Source organism: Dromaius novaehollandiae, chromosome 1, assembly GCF_036370855.1.
Source record: "Dromaius novaehollandiae isolate bDroNov1 chromosome 1, bDroNov1.hap1, whole genome shotgun sequence".
NCBI lineage: Eukaryota > Metazoa > Chordata > Aves > Casuariiformes > Dromaiidae > Dromaius > Dromaius novaehollandiae.
The window spans coordinates 11457035-11482048 of record NC_088098.1 but is presented as its reverse complement, the minus strand read 5'-3'; the positions used below and the strand labels follow the sequence as shown (position 1 = coordinate 11482048).

The window sequence follows — 25014 nt, the reverse complement described above, 5'->3', positions numbered from 1 at the left end:
AGTTACACAGGCCACTGATGTAGCCAAAAAGGACAGAAGAGGAAACACGATTTATACTTTTATACTTTGTCATCTCTTCTTGAAAAAGTCCTATTAGGAAATGTTCTTGAAGTCTTTTGAGTCTGGTCTTATTTGCACAGCCAAGGGAATAAATTCAAGTCAAGTTTTGCTTACTTGGTATCCATCCCATGTATTTTGCAGTGTGAACATGAATTACGTACGGCATGTGCACTGTGATAATACTCCAAGGGCCAGCACAATTCAAGTTCTGTTTCTATGTATCTCCTTATTCATTTTCCATTTACTTCCTGAGTATGAGAGACCATACAGCAGTGTAAGTCCCTGTCTTCACATGACTTTCTTCATTTCTGTACAGCTTAGTTCAACTAAGCAATGCAAAAAAGATACTCTGGGGCAGCTGTGTTCCAGCGTACTGTGAGCTAGCCAGAGGCGTGCACCAACCTTCTGGTAGTCCTCTGGGTTGAGCACAGCAAAGAATATAATTCTAGATGGGACACTTACAGATGGCTATTCCTTGCAAGTTTAAGGAGGAAAGGATCAAGCAGGGAGGAAATTCAATGCCATAAATAAGTAAATAAAAGCCTCAACTGGATCTACCGGTGCAATAACACTTGACAGTTTTTGAGGCAGAAAGTTTGCCTGAGGTTTTAGACTGGGGCATAAAGGGCAGTACTGTGTGAAATTCCAGCAGCAGAGGTAATGAAGCAGTAACCTAGATTTAGAATAATCCTCCATACAACCAAAAAGACAGAGAATCTGTACTGTGTCCACAGATTTATTAAAGGATGGACTCAAGTAGAAACAGAATTGATGCCAGAGCCACCAGGTAAGAGGTTTGTTCTCTGTTATGGACAGAATTACAGTATGAGTAGGAAGTTTCACCAAATATAACCAATGCAGACATTATGGAGGATAATCGATACTATAGCATGACCCTTCCTTTGGTCAAGGATGGAAGTTGCATCATCTCCCTGTCTCCTCCCCCCGCCCCAGATCTCTGACTCTAACAGATATGTGCACATATGATCCAACCTAAATTCCAGCTGGACAAAATTTACCCATGCAATTAATGATTTACTCTAGCCAGGGTTTAAATGGTAGCTATTAAACTTATTCAAAGTTGGGATTAGAGGCTTAGCAAGAACCAAGTGCGTATCTCTTTATCTGTACCTACTGAATTCTGTGAGCGTTATACTGGTACTAGCGTTAAAGCACTGTCCCAGATAGCCTGCATAATAAGTCCCACTTGCTGTATTAAGTGAAAAGGTCGTTTTGTGCTTGCAATGTTTGGTCTCCTGTCACTTTCAGTTCACAGTATGCTTTCCAGGCAACAGGATAAGAAGCACATCTATTTTTAGCTAGTCCCTGCATCCTAATTCAGCATCCTGTTAATGTTCACCTGCATATTTTCCCTATTCCTGCTTGATAAGGCTTACAAATGATTAAAATACAAGAAAATGATGCTGGACAGTGAAATTGATGGGGAGAACTATCTTTCTCTGTCTGATCTGCAGCTTATTAGCTCTCTGCATTCAATGATTTGCTAACCGGTCACAAGATAATAAAGAAACAGCTCCTTAACACACATAAATAGTCTTCTACCAGATGCCGGGAAAAATTGTTCCTTCCTCCAGTCTGGGACATCCAACTGATTAATGTATTCTCATGGCACTGCTGCTTGAAACCAGAGCTGATAAACATCCCTTTCATCTGGAGGTCTTTTCTCAGTCCCTCAGCAAAGGCCTCCTAACCATCACAATTTCTGGGCATGACACATTAATATGAAGTACTATAGGCTCTGTAGACTGGGAGCATGGGATATAACTGCTTCTAAACAGAAAAGAGAGATGAAATGGAGGCATACTAAGCATATAAAATACTAATTTAAGACTTAGTACAATACAAAACATGAGAGGTGATACTTTTCTTTCTTTCTTTCTTTGGGCAAAATCAGAATATGTATTTGGTAGAAATGACCCCAAACCAGCAAAGATTAAAAAAAAACTCGGGGATAAGCTGTGCAAAAAAGACATGGATCTAACATGAATTGTGAGTTCTATTGAAAGAGAAGCTGGGATAGAGAAGGAATTAAGGAAAAAAGTGGTTGCCAAAACTTAGAGAACAAGTGGAAAGTGAGAGAACACAAGTTACAAAATTGAGTATAGCCTGAGTTGCTCCTTCCCCTCATGACCGTAAGGGGAAGACCATGATCAGAAGCAGCAGACCAGCATCTTTACCAGGCTGTAAGAGATATACAGGGGACACACATTTCACATTACCAGGTCCAGCAGCTCTCTAAGGAATTCCAGAGTTTAAAGAGTGATACCCAGCCATAAGCTGCTGAAATGGAAGACCACTTGGGGAGATCCACTCCTTTCACATGACATCCAGGCTGATCTAAAAAAGGAGAATACTATACTGAAAATGCACAGTTCCATTACCATTGTCATTACTGCTAATTTCACTGCAAATAGGATTTTTACATATTTGCCGCTAGATTCCCACTATTGTTTAAACAGTACTTTAGTTTGTAACAGAATTTTTGATCTTGAACTATGTATGACTTTAGGGAAAGAAAGAAAGATGAGACAGGGAGCCGTATTCAAAGCTTTGAATAGGGCAGACAAAGATGATATAACCAGAACAGTAGACAAATTGGTGTATAGACAAAACCATGGGCAACATCACATTTCCACATGGATTTTAAACAACAATGCAAGGGGAGAGGCAGACAAGGAATCTCCTGGAGATCTCGCGATAAGAGGCATGCCCCGAGTGTACTCACCAGGCTTAGCAGCGTATTGAGTTCACAGTAACAGTGCTTGCCTGTGTCCCCACAGAAATCGTATAGCGTGTCGTTCCATTTAATATAAACAGCACTGAGCATACTGGTAAACAAATGGATTTGGATGTATCCTACCATCAGCTAATCAGATGTGCATTCTGTTACCATTGTGCAATTGTTTTTCTGCTGAGTGTTCTTAAGCATATTGAGTATTAAGTATATTAGGTATATTGAGCATTAAGTGTAATTCATAAATTAGGACAGAGGAGATTTTAGGAAATAGGATTATATGCCTATTGTACGCAGTGTTTGAAGGGACTAACAGACCTTGTTTCCAAAACAGGGTAAAGACAGGTATCTGGACAAAGAAGAAATCATTGTCCTGCACTGGATTCCTGCCTCACTAGCAACTGAAATAGCCATAATCCTTTAGTTTTCTGCATAGCCTGTCTCAGACTTCCTCTGAATGTGGGCTCAGAAAGTATAAATAAGTTGAGCCACAGAACTGTAGGGAAGCCCAATTAGCAAAGTACTGAATGCTCTTGGACATGGCTAAAAATCCTGATACTTAGAAGTTACTGTAGATAGATGGACATATTGTGTGGGTGTAGTTTAACAGTGTAGTTACTTGCAAAAGAGCTGGCTTGAGTAAATATTGTAATGAAGACATACTCTTAAGTGACAATATTTATATTCTTAATGTTTATTATAATATTTTGCAGCTCTAAAGGCAAAAGCATGCGAATATTTCTTACTGCAGTCATTTATATGATGACTACAATGAAATATAATGACTACAATGAAAGGCAAAGTGGGTGTAACACATGATTAAATCAAAACTGAAATATCAAACCCACTGAATTCATTTCTAAGAAACAATGTACAAACCAAATTGTAGTGGATTACTTCTGTGTGCTTTGGATGAAAATATAGCTGCCTGTTTAGAATATTTTCACTGTTACGTGATGTTTTTCATCTTATAGTAGGAGCACAGGGAATTTCAAGAGCCGAGAGGTGGATAATCAGTCTTTATTCAGTTCTTTGAGAATAACTAAGTTCATTCATGAGTGTTCTTTGCAAAGACTGGAAGGAGTTACGAATACTGGTCGGCTGACAAGCCAACCCAGTTCTACTTCTCCTCTAATGACTACCTATGGCATTTTCTGTTTTTTAAAAATTCCTTCTGTTGTAAAACAAATGTTTTTACATTGTATAGATATGATATGGGCATATCTAGCTAAAATTAAACTGACTGGTTAGTTCACACATGTTATGAACCCAGCTGATAATGCTAATGACGATTGAAGCTGGCTGACATTTCACTTTGTAAGAGCCAGTTGCTGTTAACTTTCTAAAATTTTCATCATATGGGATGAAATATCCTATGCCGAGTAATAAAATAATGCATACATTTTAAAGAATGTTGTTTTCATCATATTAGAAGAATCCTAAGATCTTTCTTTGAAATGCTACTGTAGGGCAGTAGTTCCTTGACTTCATTATGTAGTCAAGCCTAACTAAGCAAAATTGGCATTGTTCTGTGCTTGACTGGTAAACAATAGCATACCGGTAACTGTAGCTGCTAATGCACATTGACTCTGTAACTGAGACATCAGTTACCAAACAGTTGCTTCCTATAACACAGGACAAACGTATTCTGTTGTCTAGATGGAGTTCCCAAACTGTACCCAGCCAAACCAGTTTGGCCAGTGCTTCTGTATTCCCATTCCATTGAGAGGAGGTTAGTGCAGAACACACAGTGTCCTAAAGGAACCCTCTTCCTTGCTGAGATGTCACCTAACAGGGTAGTGGCTATTAATTTCCCAGAAAGGTGGTGTTGGTGAGGACAATGTAGGTACGTCGTGTTGAAGCATGTGTTGAGGAGAGGACAGTTCTGGGGTATTAGTGACATAACATGGCATCATCATACTAGCCAACTGATGTCTGATTTTTCTGAAGGCTGTGTAAACATCTTCATGTAAGTTCATGTAGGAGTACAGGAGAGACTGTGGGAAAGAAAGAGGCTCTATTCTTCAAGAGAAAATGGCTCAGTTGCTTCCTTTTATATAAAGCTTGAGCTATCCTGTCTTACATTTTGTCCCTTATTATTTTCATTGTGACTGTTTTGTGTAGTCCAAGCCAAGAAGGAAGGAAGCTAGGTACACCCTGTATCTGATCTCTAATGTACTCTCACCTCATTAGCTGTGAATCCCTCCCTTTCAGTAGGAGCTGAGATTTCACAGAAAAAGGCCTTAACATCAAACATATGCCTTTGCAAGCCCTATGAAAATCTTCTCAAATTTGGCCAAATAATGAGACTTTGTAAAAGTGCAGTTTGCACATGTTGACAGAGAAATGTTGGAGTTTAGCATGTAAGTCTCAAAATATTCCACGTTCACTTAACAGATACATCTCTCACACACATGACCAGACTGCAGCAGTGCCATTCACAGAGAGGCGGTAGGCATGTGCCCAAACCATGGGCTGCATCACTGTTGAAGAACCTTCCCTATAATTGCTTGTATCGAGCTTTGGATCAGGAAACTGAGAGCAGTGACTCTGAGAGCTCTCTGTGATCCTTTCGTCCCTTGCTGGCATTTAATCAACATGAAGGAAGAAACCATCTGATTTAAACAGAGAAGAAAAGGCAACAGATTGGGACAAGGTGATAAGGGAGGTTGAAATAAGAAGTGTAGGATGAAGAAAGAGTTGGGAACCAGGAAAGGGAGCTGAGGAAGAAATTTAAGAAAAGAACCCAGAAAACTGGAGGAAGTTGATCTGAAGGGATGCTTGGGAGCCTGCTAGAAGTAACGGGGGAAGCTGGAACTTGTGAGAAATGAAAGTAGGAGGAAGGAAAGACACAGTGAGTCATTCTGGAAATCTGTGTACTTTCCATACTAGATTGACTAAACCCAGAAGACATATTTAGCATAAAGGTATTGCCACAGTCTGTCCTATCCTGTTTCAGATCTGAGTTAATAAGTAACTGGCAGGACTATTTTACACTAGTACAATACGTATCTGAGTTGATGCAGCTATTTCTGGGCATAGGCAAGTCTTTAATTTGATGTCAAATTGGTGTTAAACTGGTCTGCTTTGTCTTTTATAATTTGCTTCCTTTATTAATTATCCCAGTTTACTTGATAAACAAGAGTTCTCTATTGATGTTGACTCTCTGCAGCTGGTATACACTGTCCCATTTTACAGATGAAGAAAATGAGTCAGATGAATCATGTAATTTGCTTTAGGAAGAGCACAATGAATCAGCGAATGAGCCAGGAGTCTAAATTCGGGAGTTTTTGATCTCCTGTTTTGTCCGGAAATTCCAACTCACGCTTCCTGCTGTATTTTTCTCCAGTTGCAGTACTGAGATAACAAGCCTAAATTTTTTAAAGTGTGCATTGCTCCTATTAGTGTTAACTGAAGTTATACTCAAGCAGTGATGAGCCAACAGTCCTCCTGACTTTAAAAGCAAACCTAGCTCATTAGTTACTGTTGCTTCATACTTTTGATCTGTTTGTCATCTACGTTGCTCAAAACCAAGCTGAGAATTGTCCTCTTTGCTTTGTTTACATAGTAGAGGAAAAAGCGTGTTTGTAGCCAGAAAATTCTTTAAATGAACAAGAGAAAGATAGACTAATTGTTAGTATGCGCACAGAAGCGTATCATACTATAAAGAAATGTGGAATGGGGGTGGGAACTGAAGGAACAAGAGACAATCATGAAAGGAGAGAGGATGAGAAGGCTGGACTTGCATATTAATGAGAACTCTCCTTTAATTGGGTATTTCCTTTCTCTACATTGTGGGTTTTTTCCCTTTCCACCGCCCCTCATTTCCACCCCCCCCCCCCCCCCCCGGCCTGATGTGTTACTTCTTGTTTGTTTCCATTCTGTGCAAGAGCAGCATGAAATTGGCCAATACCCTGATTTCTGAGAAAGTGCAGTTCAGAGAGCATGCTACCCCACACTGGGAAAAGCAATGCTGAAGGGAACCGCTACATAAATCACAACTCCAGGGCAACAGCTTCTATCCCTCTGCTCAAGGAAGAGTTCTGTGTTATTCTCAGAAAGCAGACAATACCTATTTATAGGCTTGCTGCCAGGTTATTTTTTATTCGGTACAGATGTATTCCATTCACGTCTGAAAAGTTAATGCCTCTTTGTATAAGGGAGATGTTTTAAAGCTAGGTGAAAAGGAAACAAAGCACACATCCTGGGGGTGTCAGACGTCTGGTTCAAACTACAGTATAAACAGGTAAAAATATCATTCTGTAATTTGGCATTTTCTCCTTCCTCTCCCCTAATATTTGCACCCAGGATCATCTAAATCTGCTGCTGCTGCTGTTATCCCTCCTTTTTGGGTAGTCATGTGACTAAACCTCAGTGTGCCCTTCCCCAGCGTGAATGAGCTCTATGGTAATCCTTATAATAAAAGACACCTGTTCCGATATTATGTTCAGGGAGAGACAGCCAGACACAGATACTTTCTGTCCCAGTCCATTCTTTTTGATTTATATTGTTTATTGATTTTACAAAGGCCTTCTTTCACTGTTTAGTATGTCCTCTCTCTTGACTTGTCATTGATTTTTGAAACAGGTAAGTTACATATAATAAGACAGATATTGAAATAAGAACGGAGAGCTCCACTGAAATGAGTGAATTTGAATAGATATAATGCAGGGTACATTTGTTCTTAATAACCGTTTTCTGTATTTTTTGAAATGCAGTCCCTTCCCTTTAGTCTCCCTTCCCTATTTTTGTCAAATGTAGACCGATCTGGTGAATACTTTAGCACATAAGCTTTATTCATGCGAGCAGCTTGTTTGCCTTCACTGAAAGTACCTTTACTAAGTTTTTTATGATTAAGACAAAAACCTGACTTTCATCTTGTACTGAATTACTTCTCAAATTGCAGGCTCAAAGGGAGTTACAGCATATAAAAAAAAGTTAAACTTAAAAAAATACACAAATCTGTAAAATGAGGTGGTTTAACATACCTCAAATTATTCCATTAAATATTTGACCCTGGACTGTCACTCCTTGCTTGGGTCCTCAGGAATATGAATAAGCCAGAAGGGGGTTACACTCTCAGAGCCTGAGGAATATAGTTTCTTCTTTTTCAAAATATTTTTAGCTTCTACTGACCTTAGTTTACTCTTCAGTTTAGTTAACTGCACATGGTAATCCTCTACACACACATATAGAGTCTCAGTGAGTTTTCTGCACTTCTGTGTGAGCATCATCTACGTGGCTCTTCAGAAAAAAAAAGAAAAATAAAGCAGGAAGAATACAGTCCAAAAACATGTACCCACTGGAATGGAAAGAAATTGACTGTGGAGTATACGCCCACCTGATCCTAACATAATTCCTTCTCTGTACGCTAGCAGATTGTTCCCTCACCCCGATTATGCTGCTGACATTATGCCTGTGAGGGAAATTCCTTCCTGACTCCAGATTTGGCAAATTTATAACCCTGTTGATGTAAGCAAAGCTCACTGATGTTATCTAAGACCTAATTGTCCAATCAGTTCTACATACAAATCTCCTATTGAAGTAAATAGAATTACACATGACTAGCTGAAAAGATGTTGGGGATCCTGATATGATTTTTACTCTATCAGCACAGCTACAAGAACACTTTAAGCCAATGCTGCCACTGAAAAAGAAAAAAGTAGTCTCACCATTTTCTCCACCATCAGCTGCTTGTTTCTAGCACCTTCGACAGAGGCACAAGTATTTGTGTAGCAGCACAAATAAACCGATGAAGTTAAAATTAGCCTGGAAAAAAAGGGGAAATATGTAATCTGCTTTTCAACATTCAACTATTATTAATTTTCATGCATCTACACTTCCTGAGCAGAAAGCCTTCAAAGTTTCAGTACAGCCTTCTGTTGCTGATCTATCAGACTGACTACATTGGTGTGCTATCATATTGAACTAGACTAACCACAGAAAGGGAGACATGTAACATGCTAACATTGCATGTTATGCAAGTAAGAGATTATACTGGAAATGTTTTTCTCCTGTGATCTTTTATGATGGAGGATGGAAAACAAAAAATGTTTTGATTTAGAAAAGCAGCTGTGGTGCATCAGGTCCTATTGTTTTCTGTCCGCTAGGCTTTCTAGTCAGACAAAAAGTACTATATATTGTGGTATGTCCTCTCTGAGTTGTCCAGCTTTACGTGAAACCTACTAGGAAGGAATGATACTATCTTGCTGGTCCTGTCCTGTTACGAAGCTGAACTGACTGCAACTAGGGATGCAATTAGTCTGTCTGGTTGAAATCTTTATGATCCAGTTACCCAAGACTAGTGATTACTGCCCGTTATCTTCACTCATCATAATACCTTGACCACAGCTCCTCTGAGATCTTCATCCTTGTGGATTCTGTGTCTTGGCATTTAGAGAGGATCAAAACCAAAATTTAATAACTGTCCGTTGCTATCTTTCTGTCATTATGCCTTTGAATTCCAGTCCCACATGGAGATAAAAGAGAAGCTAGACAAGCCTCTCACTCATACTGGAGTTTTCAGTATGACCCAGATTGTTTTATACATCAAGCAGAATTTATAGACTACACAAAATCTCCAAATCATAACACTATTAACATTTAGCCATACAATGCAAAGCACTAATAAGAAGTGGCGATTTTCAACAGGTCATAACTAGGCCAAATATAAACAGAACCTGATATGAGCAATGAGACACTGTATTTCTATCACGGTCTGCAGAAAAAAAAAAGTAGAGAGAATGAACTGTCAATGATGATGATCAACTAACTTAGTAAGAACCAGAATTAAGGACATCTAATATGTCTGGCTTTATGTCATGAGGTTAATTGGTTGTGGCATGTAACCCTACAGTTTCGTGATAAGCTAAAGCTGATCCAGCTTCACGCAGCTGCCAAAGAGGCAGATCAACACTTCCACACCCACTACAGTTTTTGCCTTCTCTTTTATCAACTCTGAGCAATTACGCAGCAATACGGGGGATCAGTTTGCTAACCCAATTGCAAACTAACATTTTTTGGGGGTGGTGGTGTTTGGCAGAATTCGTTTCCATTTGGTTCTCTGAAGTGGTAAAACTCACTGCAGATACCCAGGTGAGGAACCTGGGCCCATGTAAGGGGAAGGCAGAAACATAGCAGTTGATGAGAGGGCAAAAACATCCCTTTGGGTAGCAGTATAATCTTACGTATAAGGAGGGAGTGCCTGCTGTTGCAAGTACTAGTAGTATCTCCTCCATCGGGCCCCCTATTTTCAAAAATCTCCAAGAACATAATTTCTTTGAAACCCTTATCAAACGTGATTGAAATTGGCTAGGGACTTTGAAAGTTATTCAGCAGGAACTGCCAGCATAACTCTTATTTCGTTAGAAAGCCAGGTTAAAAAGCAGGAGGAATCTCTTATACTAGGAGTTCAGCAATGTACGCAGCTCTCCTATAAGAAGTACTTGGACTCGTTTGCCCACAGCAGAGCCCAGGGAAAGGCGCCAGACCAGACCGACCAGGTCTCCAAGAGGAAGGGTGTTACCACCCAGCACTTGAATGCATTCCCCTTTTCTAAACATTTTTTTTAAATACACAGATGAGTAGGATTTTACATAAATAAGCCCCCAGTGAACTGCTTGCAGAAGCACTACATAAGATGCGACTTCAAAACAGCAGGCAAAAAGGGGAGAGAAAAACAAAAAGGAGGACTAAGCCCAGCAGGCTCAAAGTAAAGGCCGGTCGCTCCAGGTAGAGGCCTCGGGCCCTCGTCGTCGCCGGGCCGGCGGGCGCGGGTGAAGAGGTGCCCCGGGGCCGGCGGGTCACCAGCCCCAGGCCAGGCCCAGGCCACCCCAGCCCGGCGTCAACCTGCGGCGACTCCCGCCTGAGCCCGGCCCGCTCGGGAAAGCAAAGCCGGGCGGGCACCACCCCCCGAGGGGCAGCGGGCGCTGAGGGGCCGCCAGATGCCCTCCCGCCGCGCCGCCACCTGCCGCCGCCGCCCCGCCCCGCCCCCGCCCCCGCCCTTCCGGACGCGCCGCCGCCGGCAGCGCTGCGCCTGCGCAGTAGCCGGGCGGGCGGCAGGCGGGGCGGGGGCAGGCGGGTGCTGCTGCTGCCGGCCGGTGCCCGACGCGCGGACGCGGCTGGCGCGCGGTGGCGGTGGCGGCGCGCGGACGCGGCGCGGCGGGCGGGGCGGGGGCCGGGCGAGCTCGCGAGCGGCGCGCGCGCGCGGAGGAGCGCGCGGAGCGGCGCGGCGCGGGGCGATGAGCTCGCGCAAAGGTACCGTGCGGGCCGGCGGGTCCCGCGGGGCGGGAGCGGGGGCGAAGGCGAGGCGGGCGGAGGGGAGGGAGGGCAGCGCGCCCGCCCGCCGCTGACCGCGCGCTCTGCCCTCTTGTCGCCCCGCAGTGCTGGCCCTGCAGGCCCGCCGGCGGCGGCCCAAGCAGCCCGCGGCGGCCGGCAGGAGGGACAAGCACCCGCCGCCGCACAAAAAGTGAGTACGGGGAGCCCGCGCCCGCCGGGACGGAGCCTCCCCCGGACGGAGCCTGCCCCTCAGCCGCCCCGCCGTTAACGTCCCCATCCGGGACCCCCCCCCCCGCCCCGGGACCGGTGCCCCTCCGAGGGACACGCGCCGCTCGCGCCTCTCCCGCCGGCGACAGTCTCCTTCCCTCCCGCTTCCCGGTAACGCCACTTGGGGTTCCCCCCCCCGCCCGGGGCTGTGTTTCAACAGAAGCCCCGCGGCCGTTACCTCCCCCCTACCCCCCGCGGGGCCTCCCCTGCCGCCGGGGCTCGGCCTCCCGCCGCTGCGGGGCAGACCTCCCCCCCCCGAAGCCGCCCCCAGGCGCTCCGCGCTCGTCTGTCTCCCTCTGAAGATCTCCGCGCTGCGTTTCTCCTGGTGCTTCTAAGAAACCTGCGTGTGTTTGGGGATCGGTACAGCCTTGGTCTGTGTGGTCATCACCTCTCGTGTCCCTTCCGAACGGCCCCTGGACTTCTCCCATCCTCGTGGGCGTCTTTCTCTGGTGGTGCTTTTTGTTCCTGACTTCTCTCGCTTAACGCTGTTGTCCCATCTGTAGACGCTCCTTTTCTTATCTGTCCTCCTAACAGCCCTATATACCATTCCTGTTCTGCATCTCCTTCTCAGTGCTGGAGGTTATTTGCTGTTTCCAGATGTGTCTGACTGCCTGGGACTTCTCCCACTAGTGCTGCTTCTAGGTGAAGCTGTTTCTCCTGTGAGTGCTCCTACCCTCTGTGTCTTTATATCTTTTTAAAATCTCTGTTGGGCTTGCAGAAGCTGACTTCTAATAACTACTTATATTTCCCTCTTTTTTCCTGGTAACCCTTCATCTTCTTGTCACTGTCCAGTTCATCTTTTCTCATTCTCACAATAGCTGTTTTCACTGGAACATTTAAGGACCTTCTCCCATCTCTATTGCACTCCTGCTTGAGCTGCCTTCTCCTAGGAGTCCTTATTAGGATACTGTGGCCTTGGACTTTTGCTTCTTTTACTTTTTCTTCTCATAGGATTATGCGCTTCCTTCATTAACTTTTACTATGTTTTGTTCAGTGAGACTTTATTGGCATGATGGACTTTTGTCTGTGTTTTTGTACCTTGGGGATCTAGTCTACCTACTTTTATTTCTGATAGGGAGACATGTCCCACAGATGTTCCTCATATCTCCCTCTTAGTTTGCCAGTCTTAAGAGCTGAGAAGCTGCGCATGATGGATGGGTGTGTGTGTGTCTGTATGTGTGTGTGTGTATATATATATATATGTATATAATGGGGTAAAGATGTTGCTGTGTGTTACAATAAATGATTCTAGGGTAAGTTTGTGATTTATATAGAGAGAAATGAAGGCGCCCCCCATCCTGTTTTCTTTTCTTTTTTGATAATGAATTCCCCCCCCCCCCCCCCGAAGTGGGTAAAATCAGTATGGGATGAAATTCTGTTGTGGTCGTCATCAGGTTTTGACAGTTAACTTTCATCCACATCCTCTCCTGCTACTGCTGTTTCCTCCGGTGTTGTATGAAAGCCACATTGTGCTTTCAGTTGTGCTTTCAGTTATGTGAATGTTATTGTTGTGAGGGAAACAAATTTTGCATACAAAATGCGCAGTGTGATTGGATGAGTTCCATTATTTCCAAAAGCCTTCAGAAAGTCAGTTTATAATATTACATGAATTTGTTTAGCCACTTTGAAAACAGAAAAATCTCAGATTTTATTATAACTCTGGTTTCTGAATTGTGTTTGTAGCTTTCAGTTGAATCTTTACCACAAAGTTACTAAAAAATTACTGTTCCAGTTAGATGATGCAGTGTTTGATATGTTTCTTACCAGGGCTGCCTTGGGATGTTTTGCTGAATGAGTTTGTTAGAAGTTTGCTGTAACAGACACAAAACTGGTATTCTCTCCACATTTGCTGAAGAAACTGGCTACTGTTAAGTCAGGGTGCACAGTCAGTAGCTGGCTGTTTGCCATCCTGAGTCGGCATTTCCAGATGCAATGGCCCAATCTGTTCAGTTGCCTCGGGAAACAGTGGTTTTGCTGCCGTAGACAGCGGAGCCATCATTTCTTTGCTACTGCATACTCTTTTCTCTTCAAACCCCTTTTATGCTATCCAGATCTTTTTATACTTCTTTGGTAACTTATTCCAAAATTTTATGCCTCCTTTTATATAGTTAAATAGTTTAGGACCACAAAGTAAAACTACTATTGGACATTATTTCAGAAAATAATCTCAGCAGAAATAGCTCTTTTATTTTTTTCTCCTGTTTCTAGCCTTGCTTTCAATCCAACTGCTGCAGCATATGCTAGTATCTTACAGAGCTGTATATCATCTGTGATGCACATTAAATACACAGTGGCTGCAAATGAAAATGTTGATTTAGGAGATGCAAATTCTATAACATAAGATCAGAGTAATAATGAAATGAAACTGTTACGCAGTTTTGAATCCAAAGTGGTTTTTTTTTTCTCTAAACTGTAGCTTTTAGGAAGACCCTTGTCTGTTGGGGCCATAGCTTTACAGAGAAACTTTCATTGTTGCTGGTAACAATGTGCTTCAAAGGAACTGCAGTATTCTTCTAAAATTGGCTAGGAGAGTTGCATGGCATTGTAACTTGCAGGCTTTTGTTTGAATAGTATTAAGATGATGACACAAGAAGAAAAAAAAATGCAGTGCTCTTTCATTCTGAATAGCTTTTTGTCTGTTATGACCTTAATTGCCATGGAAGGCTGTGAAATCAGTCCTGTGCCTGCTCAGTGTTGACCCCTTAAGTCAACGATGAGAACTGGTGGAGGTGAATCCATAGTGTTTATGTAATATTGTGGGAAGAATAAGAAATAAGAAGGTAAGTGACTCATGTTCTGAAGAGAAAGTACTTTGTCTTGAATCAAGGCTAAATGTAAAACTATAAATGATAATAAAAAAAATATTGAGATGGCTTTTGTTGAATTCAATTACCCAGACTACCGAAGAAGCATAATACGGCATGTTTGTTTTAAAATAATGGGTAGCACTTGGTTTTAGTAATGGATGGACTTGCATGCAGCATGTACATTTTTTTTTTTTTGGATCAGGCAAAGGATTAATCAAAATGGTTAGTTCAGGTCCTCTGTGAACTATTTCCCCTTAAAATGGAGGTCTGCTTTGAGAGAGGTCTGTGAGATAGCATTTTCAACAGATGCCCCATCTGTGTTCAGAGATAAACTTGCTTGCAGGTAGACAAGCTTATCTTCTGTCCTTTACTTAGCACTAACAGAACCCAATTATGTAAGAGGTGGTCTGAGCTATGTCTAGCTTTTGCATTCAGCAGAACTGTAAACTCTTGTTTATATTCAGACTAGTAGCGGCTTAAGCTGGAACAAACGTCTATCTTTGTAATTTTTTTTTTTGCTTGACTTCATTTCCAATTGATTTTAAGGACAAAATAAATACAACAAAAGCCAAAAGAGGACCCAAGGAGCGATTTTTGTTCTTTAATGCAAATTTCTACCAAAAGTTTAACAATAGAGTTCTGTATGTAGAAAAATTCAGCTAATGTTGTGTGGCATATGAATGTGTGGAGAGGATTAAGTTTGTTAAATATGTAGATGAAAATGTGTAAGTCCAAACATGAAGACTGCTGCTTCAAAATTCAGTTTTCTTGCAGAGTAGTTTTTTAGTTTTGTCTTTTTAAGCAGTACTGAGCATATTGAAGTCTTCAGAACAGATGATGGTGACTATGCCAGTGTTGCCATATAGTGGTGAAGAGTACATAGATAACATGGAGAGTGCTGGATTTCTGTACTGTGCCTTTCCAGATAACTAACATCATTTTGGGCCTGTCTGCACTGTACAATTATCAGTGTTTTTAAATATATGACATGACTGTAGGGTCTTAATGTGTGAAAGTGATTCACTGTTTTTGAGGAGAAAAAAAATACCCACATCATCTTGTACAGTGTTACAGTGGCTTTCATTAGCCTAGTTTATTTTTTACTTGCAAAACTTTTGAAAGTCCCTGCCAAACCTTTTCCTTCGTCTTCTTGCAAGGATGGAAGCATCTATGTGTGCAATGCCTTTTTTGCAGTTTTTCTTTGGACTACCAGTGGTCTGGGGCCACATGATATCCTAGAGTGGTTCAGCTTATGAAGTCCACTCAGTGTTGGTTTGTGTGTTTACTCAAAATGTGATAATGGGAATTGTTACTGTCCTATTAGCCTTCTGCCATGATAGTCTTTTGTCTTCTTGCTAAGAATATTTTAGATGGTGCTTTGTCTTCCTGTTTTTGTCAAATTTTAAGATTTTATTAGGCTAACTGTATTGTAGGGCTGCAACTTTCTACCTTGATTTTTTTGCCCACTTACATGTGTCTAGACTTTAGTACCCACCATCGCACCTTCTTAAAAAGAACAAATTCAATGTACAGAAAGATTCAGCTGAAAAAAACAAGGTTGATTTTAGTTGTCTAGATATAATACTAATAATTATTTTGTCAAGAAGTAAATAATTGTGTGTATTGAGATTACAGAAATGTAAGTTGGAGTTGTGATATGTTTCATCTTAAATGCTTGAGTCATATAGTCTAATGTTCCGTTGTATCATGATAATAAAACAGATGTCAAAGACTGTTTGTGGAATCTGATGAAATCTAAAGTAAATTTCAGTGTAAACTAGCATGTGTATTACAAAATGTGCTAGTTCTTCTGTTTTGATATTCCCAGTGTCATGGAGTAAGAAAACTTCCCACAGCTCTAATAACATGTTCTGAAATGGAAGTGGCTCCAGAATTTCCAATATTCGGTAGAAGTCCACCTGCAGATTTATATACTGAAAGTAGTTATTGTCACATATTGTCAGGGCATCTATTATCAAAGAATTATCTGGTCATAGGAATTTGCCAAGATTAATGCCTTTTATGAACAGGCCATGAACCTAAATCTCTGAAACCTAAATCTCATTTGTAATAGTTATATTTGATAACATTGTTTTCAATAACACTTGTTTTTATTAAAAAAACAAACAAACAGACCAAACCCTAGTCCAACACAATTCCATAAGACAGAAGTGCCATAGTAGGGGAGGGAAAATAACTTAATTTCATGCTTCAGATCATATTGAGGCGAGCTGTTGGGCAGTAACTATCATGATGAGAGACAGGGCCACTTGTATTCTGGAATGCTTTTTTGTTTTGTTTAACTCTGTTATTTACTGTAACTGTAGAGTAAGATGGTAATAAATTTTATGGCCAAGACCTGGCCATGGATTTTGAAAGAAAAACATCAGTCATTTTTCCTTTTGTCATCAAGAAGGTGACAGACTGGAAGCTATTGACTTTATTTTTTTGGCAACTACAATTAAAGCTATATATGGCAATTTTTACTGGGTAAAAAGGAACATCAGGTTGCATAGTAAATTTTATGTGGTTTGATAAAAATAATTTGATTTGGTCTAGCCTTTAGTTTTGGATAACTTCTCTGTATTCCAACATGTTAACGTAACGGAAAAAAATTCTTTATTACTTGGCTTCTTAATCATATCCTAAAAGTTCTTTTTGACCGTTTTAATAACTTACTGTGGGTGAAAAAGAAGATTATAAGGTGCGCACACAATTCCGTTTGGTGGCCATAGATAATTTAGACATAGGACAAAAGTAAAACCTGGAAAGAGACCTGTTCTTATGGCTATAACAAATATTCAACATTTTGCTTGCTGCATTACAAGACTACTGTTCTCAGATAAAGTTAGTGTGCAATCTCAAACAATTTTGGGAGCAGTAAGAGTTGTAGAAGCAAATGTATATAGATAAGCTGGTTCCATTAAAGAAAGAGAAGTGTGGGTTAATGAGAACGTTGTGTCATACTGAACTATCGCCATTTCCTCATTTAGTGGAGAACTGCTAGTCCTACTGAGGAACTGCACACAAGACTCTCCTTGTTTCTTATCTCTTAACAGACTAGGTTTTTGTGTTTAAAAATTGATTTTTGTTTTAAAATGTTTTTCAAAGGTTGTAATCTCTAGGATTGTTGTCTTTTCACTGAATAAGCTAGAGGCAAAGGTCTGTGTGGATTACTTCTACCTTTATAACTAATGGTCTTTAGGACAGTGTGGAAACTACACGTGCTTCTTATAACAGTACCTGTACTTCGAATGGATTTACTGTGCACTTACCTGTTTCTTTTCTTAATGTTGGTAATAAAAGAGTAAATCTGTATCTCTGCTGAAACCCTTTTTGTCTCTGGCTGTGATTGCATAGGCAAGACAATGAGTTTTAGATAGTATATATTTTCAGTTTCTGCTTTTCTCTGGTGAAGATACTATTGGATATTACTATGATCTACTGAGTGTGTGTGTGTATATATGTATATATATTTATATGTACATATATTATAGAAATAAAAAATTATTTCAACATTTTTTGTTTGAAGGAAGCCTGATCAAAATGTAGATGAAGAAAACTGGAAAATTACTTGGTGTCCAGGAAACGCAAGCATTTTAATAATTCCTCAAGTGTGTTGGGCTTGGATTAAAAAAAAAAAATTATTTCTTGCTGCTGGGACAACTAGGTTGTTTTACTTAAGAACTGCATCTGTTAGGCAGTTGTTGTGCAGATAGGTATTTGTTGAATGTATTCTGTTCACTGAGCAAAGGCTACAGGTATACAAAAAGCCTCTTGGGATTCCTATATGAACTCTAAGAGTTTGAGGCAATCTTGTCACTGCCCCTCAACTGAAATGTGTAAGCAGATTCTCAGATAATGTAAATGATGACTTAAAACATGCTATCAGGTGCCCCTTCCTCTCTTGTTGGCACAGGCCTGCAGAAGAGAACCATCTAAAGCTTCTCTTTGTTTATTTCGGAACTATGAAAAATTTGAGATAGGTCGGGAGCATTACATCAATGAGGAGGTATTGCACAGCAGTGTTCCTCAGGACAATCAGCCCAGTTTTTTTTGATTCCCTCCACAAAGGGAATCTGAAGTATCATTCCTGTGCTTTTCTTATGCAGTGTGTATAGATACAAGTTCCTGAAAAGCCTTTTTTCTATAACACATAAAATACTTGACCATTTTTAGTGGGTATTTATTGAAAAAGATAATTTAAATTAGACAATATAAATTAGGCTTCTAACACTCACTTGAGAAAGAGAAATTGAGAATTGAGCAATGCTACGGAGAAGGGCTGGTCTATGAAAATTGCTCTACTTCTGTTTGGTTTTATACAGCTCGTAGTGGAATGGCTGTTTGTCTTGAAGTATGGGATATGAGAAGATGCAGATAATTTCAATTCAGAATGTAAGAGCTATTAACAATATGGGGCAGTTGCCCCCCCCTCCCTTTTTTTTTTGATCTTAGAATAACACAGTAAAGATTGTCAGGGAAGCCAATGTTAGTTGTTAATTGTTTAATAGCCCTTCAAAAGAAGGACTAGGAAAAATTCAAAAGACTAGTGCCCAAGTTATGCCAATATTTAATGAAAGCAAATAATGTGATCTTGATCCTGCACAGAAGAAAGGGATGGGCCTGTTAAAGATGAAAGCATAATTATTTAGCAGTTAGCTGCATAGTCACTTCCTCTTCTTACCTGATGATTCCTGTTAAAAATCTGCCCAGATCTTACCTTTGTGTCCTAGTGTGTATGATAACAATCCAGTAACTAATTCTGTTGTAGTTTACTAGTTTACTATGAGGACTTCAGGATTGGGGCTCCATTTTGCTAGACTTTTTTTTTTTAAAGAATCTTACTGAAATTTGAATGAACAAAAAACTGCCTTTATATATACATCTTTACATATTCCTGTATTTTTATATGTAAAATACTGCTGATCTCAGCTTTCATATATTCGAAGTGATCACCCTTGCTTTCTGGTTCTCCTATCCCCACTTTTTTTTATGTGACACTTACTCTTGCTTTCTCATTTCTTTCTTTTATCTGTTCAACAGTCCTCCTGTTGGACATGTTTAGAGGAATGGCTCTGTTTAAAGTTGCCAGAGCTTTGGTAGTGATCCTCCTCTTGTGCCCCCTTCCGCATGCCAGTAATATGCTTTTTAGGAACGAGTTCCCTCTTTGGGAACTATTTTATTTGAATGGATTTGTGATAATGTGCAGAAGATATGCAAAAAAATAGCTAGTAAGATAAGCATAAAGTAAGAAAGCATATATTACAGAGCATTATTACAGCGGTCTATATATGCTGGAGCCTAAGATAACCATAGAAAAAGCCATGCGCATTTAACAAAAGCCATTTAAAAGCCATTTTAAACAAAGCTTAAAAGTGAATCTCTGTAAGTATAGTAAATTACTTTTGAGTTATGTGTATATCATTTTTAATTGGGATTTAGCCTACATACTTGGAAATCCTAGGATTAAAATGGTGCATATACGTAAAAATTACATTTTCTAGTTTTGTCTAGCAAACCAGCTGGCAGACTTGATTTTTATATCAAGACTGAATAATGAAGTGATGTTCGGCTAAAGAGTCTCTTTGAGTGTTACCGCTGAGGAAGGGAATCTCACCTTGAACTTGGTGGTTAAAGGCAAACCACACAAAAAGCTCTTGTGAAATAATGCTCCTTGTTAGTATTGGTGACTTACAGTTTTCCTCAACTAAAATTAGTCGATTAAAAAAATCACTAATTTTTATGTAGAAGACTAAAACAATCAAGGGCTTCAATTGCCTTGAGCTATTGTCAATGCTTAGTTTGCGGTTTTCTAAAATAGAAGCGAGAACTCTGTAGTTAAGTCAATGATATTTTCCGATCCCTGAGGAAAAAGATTTGATCTCTCTATCGTATTTGTTACAGAGAAATAGGTCAGAACTGTCTAGGTACAATATCTATATGTTAAATTCTGATATTAAAAGGATTTGTTTACTAATTTTCAAACTGTACTAAAAGTATACTGTTCTCGTATTTGTTGTTCTAAAGAAAATTCTGTCTTGGTGCATCTTTTTTTCTTCCCATTGATCTTGTTTCATCTGCTCTTCCTTCCCCTCACCCCCTGCCAGAATTTCTCTATTTAATTGTTTTGCTTGTTTCCCACTTTCTGCCCTCGTGTTTTTGTTCACCTATACATGACATGTTAGTCATTCTTCATGGGCTGAGACATATACATTTGTTTGTATAAAATCACCATAGAAAAAATCCTTAGGTCATTGCACTGAGCTTGTAGATGCGTATGATTGAAGTGCTTCTGTGACTGGTTGCCTGAAGGGTTGCTGTAAGAATAGGAAATGTATTATTAAGTTGCATCTTCAAGGGAGTGTGTACAGTCAGTAGAGCAGGATGATCCTAATTGCTTTTTTCATTGCATCATGCTCTTCCCTCTTCCACAGTGTTTAAGAAAGGAAACAGCTGTTTACTGTACAGAGCTGCTTTCCAGCAGGCTTTCCATGCCTAAACATTCACAGAAGAAAGATTCAGGTTGCTATAAAATTCTGAATTCCTTTTCAGTAACTTCAGAAACTTTGTCTTTATTTGTCCTGCTGCACTGTAGGTAGTTAAGTGGGCTAGGCCTGCTTCGTTGTTTAACGTGGAACTATCAAAGTGCGGTAAAATAACTGGTTATATTTCTCACTCCTACCAGAGTACATGTACCTAGTGGTCACTCACTGCCTTTGAGGGACAGTTTAGGATCATGTATCCTGTGGAAGCAAAACTATAGAACTTTGAATCCTAGAAGAATGATAAAATATAAGTTACTAAAATTCAGGTTGAAAGTAACTAGAAGAATGCCAGTTAAGTGTACCCAAGGTCATAGGTAAGCAAGGTATGTAACAAGGCAACTTTATTTAAACAAAATAAACAAAATGAAATCCTGTAAATTAATGGGTGAACTTGAATGTCTGTTTTAAATGAAGCCAGTGATACACGATCTCAGGAGCTTGACTAAAGGTGATCAGTATATTTTTGTCATAGGGAACAAATTATGTAGGAGTGACAGAGTAAAAAAAAATAGATGGAGAAGTGACCTTTATATTAAAGTGCAGAGTCAAAAATGTTAAGTATTAGATGTCTCAAAAGGTATTGTTCATCTTAATGGATTGAAATTCCACAACCACCTGGAAAGAATACAGTGTTCTTGACTGTTTGACTACGAAAGGCAGCTTTAGTTATAGTTGAAGTAAAAATATATGAATGGAAGACTTCTCCAAATTAAGTAAATATCATAACAAGGCATAATTCATAATGTGTTATTAAACTATACAGTGGACTGTTTTGGGGAACACACAATCAGACCTCATGAGGAGAAGCAATTTTTAATTTAATCCTGAGCAGAGCATAATGTCTGACTCAAGATATAACTGTTGAAAAGTATTTATACTGTAAGGGGCAAGTAATTTAAAAACAAACTTAAAGGAGCATTAAAAGAGTAAAATAGTAGCGGTATTTACGAACTATTTGGATTCATATTAACAAAACTTCTGAATAGATTGGGTTGGGACAACTTTTTTCTTTTTCTTTTTTTTTTTTGAGCTGATTATTTTAATGTTTGAAAGCTAATCATAAAATCTTTTAAAATAAATTGTGCTACTATAGAAATACACTTTGTGCTCATTTTATATGTGGATCTCATCATCTCTAAAAGGATGTAGTAGAACTAGAAAAAGTTTAATGAGGGAGGTAGTAAAAGTGATCAAGGATATTCAACAGCTTCACTTATGACTAGTGCTTTTCAGATAAGTAGAGATAATTAACAAGTATTTCACAGAAGTGCTTAAATCTTTACTCATATGGAAGTGAATAGTAAGTAACTTATCTCTTCTTATGACAAAACTGTGGTATCCAGAGAGCATGTTTAATGCCAAAAAACTTTTTTTTTATAAAGTACAAACAGCAGAATGTGTCTTCACAAGATACTATAAAGACCAAAATATAAATGGGTTTAGGAAGGATAAGAATAGACACTAGAACCATCAGTAGTTATTAAGTATTACTGCACATGCAGTTTTTCTGACTTCAAGCCAGTGTTTCCTGAAACACTTTCATGTAAGCTTTTACCAATATAGAGTGATCCACTTCTATGCTCATCTCTAAAGATATGTTTCTGGTATCTAGGGGTTATGATAGTGGCCTAGGTAGGTCTTAGATATGAATTATTGGGGCAGCTTTTAGGTTTTTAAAGACCTCTTCACTAGGGGAGCAAACATCTGACTGTAACTGAAAGCCTAGATCCAAAAGGGGCTTGAATGATCTAACATGCAATGCAGTGTTCCTCCATCTGGATCAGTAATGAAACTAGTTGTGAAACTGAAGTTTAGCAATCATATAGAATCATACCGTACATACAATACTCATTTGTAAGCCGAAGTGCAGTAAGGGAAAGAAGAAATAAGGGCCTGGGAGGGATGCCTTAGCCAAGGAGTAGGATGGACTGAGGGAATGAACGTGCCCGAAATGCTGCTCTTCCTATAGACTTTAATGCCACCTGCAGGTCTGAGTTCAGTGACAAAGTGAGCTTTGGATTTAAAGCCAAGAATTTGAGTTTTCTTTTTTTTTTTCCCCGTCTGTTGCTGTGAACAACTAACTCCCTTTAAGCCTCAGTTCTCATGCTCAGGTAGTAGCTCAATAATTCACTCATCTGTGAAATGAGAGATATGATGCCTGAGTGATTTCAAGGTTATTATTTCAACGTGCCATGGGCAAGTGTCAGTCACAGGATTATAGCGTGTGCTAGGCTTTGGTGTGGAGGAAGGTCAGTAGCTTTATATCTCTTCTGCTGAATTATCAAGAGCAAAAGGCTGGAGTTAGAGGACAGGCGATTAAAAGGGAAGCTTTGCTATGAAGTGTTACTGATACCTAGGCATCAACATGCTGGTAGATTGTAGCCAAGTAACTCTAAGTTTCAAAGAAAAGGCAATGTTTCGATCAAAATGAGGCTGTTAAGATGGTTAAAAGGAAACTTTTTTTTTAGCGTAGTGGTCATAATTCAGCCTTTTTTATGAGTGGGGGAGGGCAAAGGAAATAAAAGGCTTAAGCTTTCATTCTAGTTGCCTTTTCTGGGGTCACAAGGCACAGTATGACCGATACCTCTGTTCGCAGGTGAATGTTTTAAAATCTCAGCTTTGTCAGGGAAGCTTGGAAGAGGCCAGAAGCTTCATGAAACTCTTCTGAGATTTAGTTGAAAGGAATAGGAAGCATCCGTACAGATAATAGTAGCTGAGAAAGCATTTTTCTTTGGTTTTATTTGTTCTTGTTTTTAATGGCTGTTTGTTGCTTGGGGCTACCTCTCTTGTGTGTTAGTAAGACAGTGTTCCAACAAGCGTGGGTTTCCAAGTCTCATGGTACTGGTCATAGACATTTAATCAAAGTCCAGTCAAATGCTTTAAGAGATTTGCCTCTCTTTTTCCATGTAAATTAGAGATTTTCATATACTTGCTGTTACCTGGAAATGCTTACTATATCAGATTGTATGAAATGGCTTGTGTCAACAGGGTTGAGAAGAGGATACCTAAGGTTTTGGTAATTGCTTCCACCGCTGTGCATTTCATAGAGTTGCCCTTTAATCAAAAGGGCCTAGCAGTCCTGTGAACAGGGAGCTTTGATGGACACAGTATTGCTGTTGTGGAGTAGACGTAATCTGAGCATGCTTGCCAGTGAAGTCTCTTAGATAAGCTAGATGTGAAGACACAATTTGTGAATCTTAATTTGACTTAAAATGTAAGAGGGATGCTATGATACTTAGTTTAGGTTAGTGCTGACCTAGATGCACAGGCACTTAACTAACTGTACTGGTAAAATCAAAACATCTATGAAATACCTAACACTTAACTTTATCTTAAGTGGTGTTTCTGTTCCAGCTGACATGCAAGGCAATGTTGGTCTAGCTTTTTATCTGTTTTGTTAAATATTAGGAACAATAAGATAAGTCTGGATATAGTAAATGGGTATTATAACAAAAAATAAGCTGAATATGCTGATCATTTTAAGTATAAATCTGATATAGTCCTTATATTATATAATTAACAAAAAGCACTCAGGATAAAAAAAAGGACTCCCTTCATGGTGGTGGTGTTTGGTTGACATGCAAGATTGTGACACAGTGGAGGATTAGAGTAGCACTGGCTGCGTACTCGAGTAGTATGGAAAACAACCTACTTTCATTAATTTTTTTTTTTTTAAATCTACATATCTTGTGTATAAATTAGACACAGCTCTTTATTTTTCCACTTATGTAAGAATTTGGAACAGAATAAGAAAGCTCTGGGATAACAGCCCATAAAAAGATGGTAGTATGTGTTCCAATTTTGAGTAAGCTGTCGTGACATGGACACGACTATAAAGAACTAGGCTGAGGTTACCATCTTCTTTTAATTCTCCGGGTATCTGTTAGATAACCACATTGGTCTTTAGTGTTGCTTGATTACTTTAAAGTATTGCATTCTCATTGCTATTACCAGTTGTGTCATTGCTCAGTAAATCCAGCATCTAGAAACTGTCAAAACTATTTAATAGCCAATACCTATCTTTTCCCCATTGTCTAAAACACGTATTGTTGAGAATTGATCAGGTTATCTGAAAATGTTGCATCAGAACTGGCAAACTTCTGCATACTTTACAGGAAACATAGCGCAGAAGATCAAATGATTTGTCCTTTTATTAATATTGAGAAAATAAATAATTGTATTCTAGAATGTTTACTTCTGAAGCCATAAAAAAAACTGTTTTATGTAATGGGAATGCTTTGTTTTAGGAGTGAAGATCTTAACTTTGTAAACTGATCATTCAGATCTCATTTTGAGTTTC

The 25014-nt window shown here is 39.7% G+C and overlaps 1 protein-coding gene across 4 annotated transcripts in view; it reads left to right on the top strand.

Annotated features, from left to right (window-relative positions):
* Positions 1 to 10846: 10846 nt before the first annotated feature.
* The window catches only part of SRPK2 (SRSF protein kinase 2), a 154110-nt gene continuing 139942 nt past the window's right edge, over positions 10847 to 25014 (top strand). For 3 of the 4 annotated variants that reach the window (XM_064505468.1, XM_064505470.1, XM_064505465.1), the window contains exons 1-2: positions 10847 to 11071; positions 11198 to 11282. In XM_064505468.1, the coding sequence (XP_064361538.1) occupies positions 11056 to 11071; positions 11198 to 11282 (101 nt within the window). In that variant the 5' untranslated portion in view covers positions 10847 to 11055. Of the gene's footprint in view, positions 11072 to 11197; positions 11283 to 25014 lie in introns of those variants that run through there. The other variant, XM_064505467.1, reaches the window with a different exon arrangement.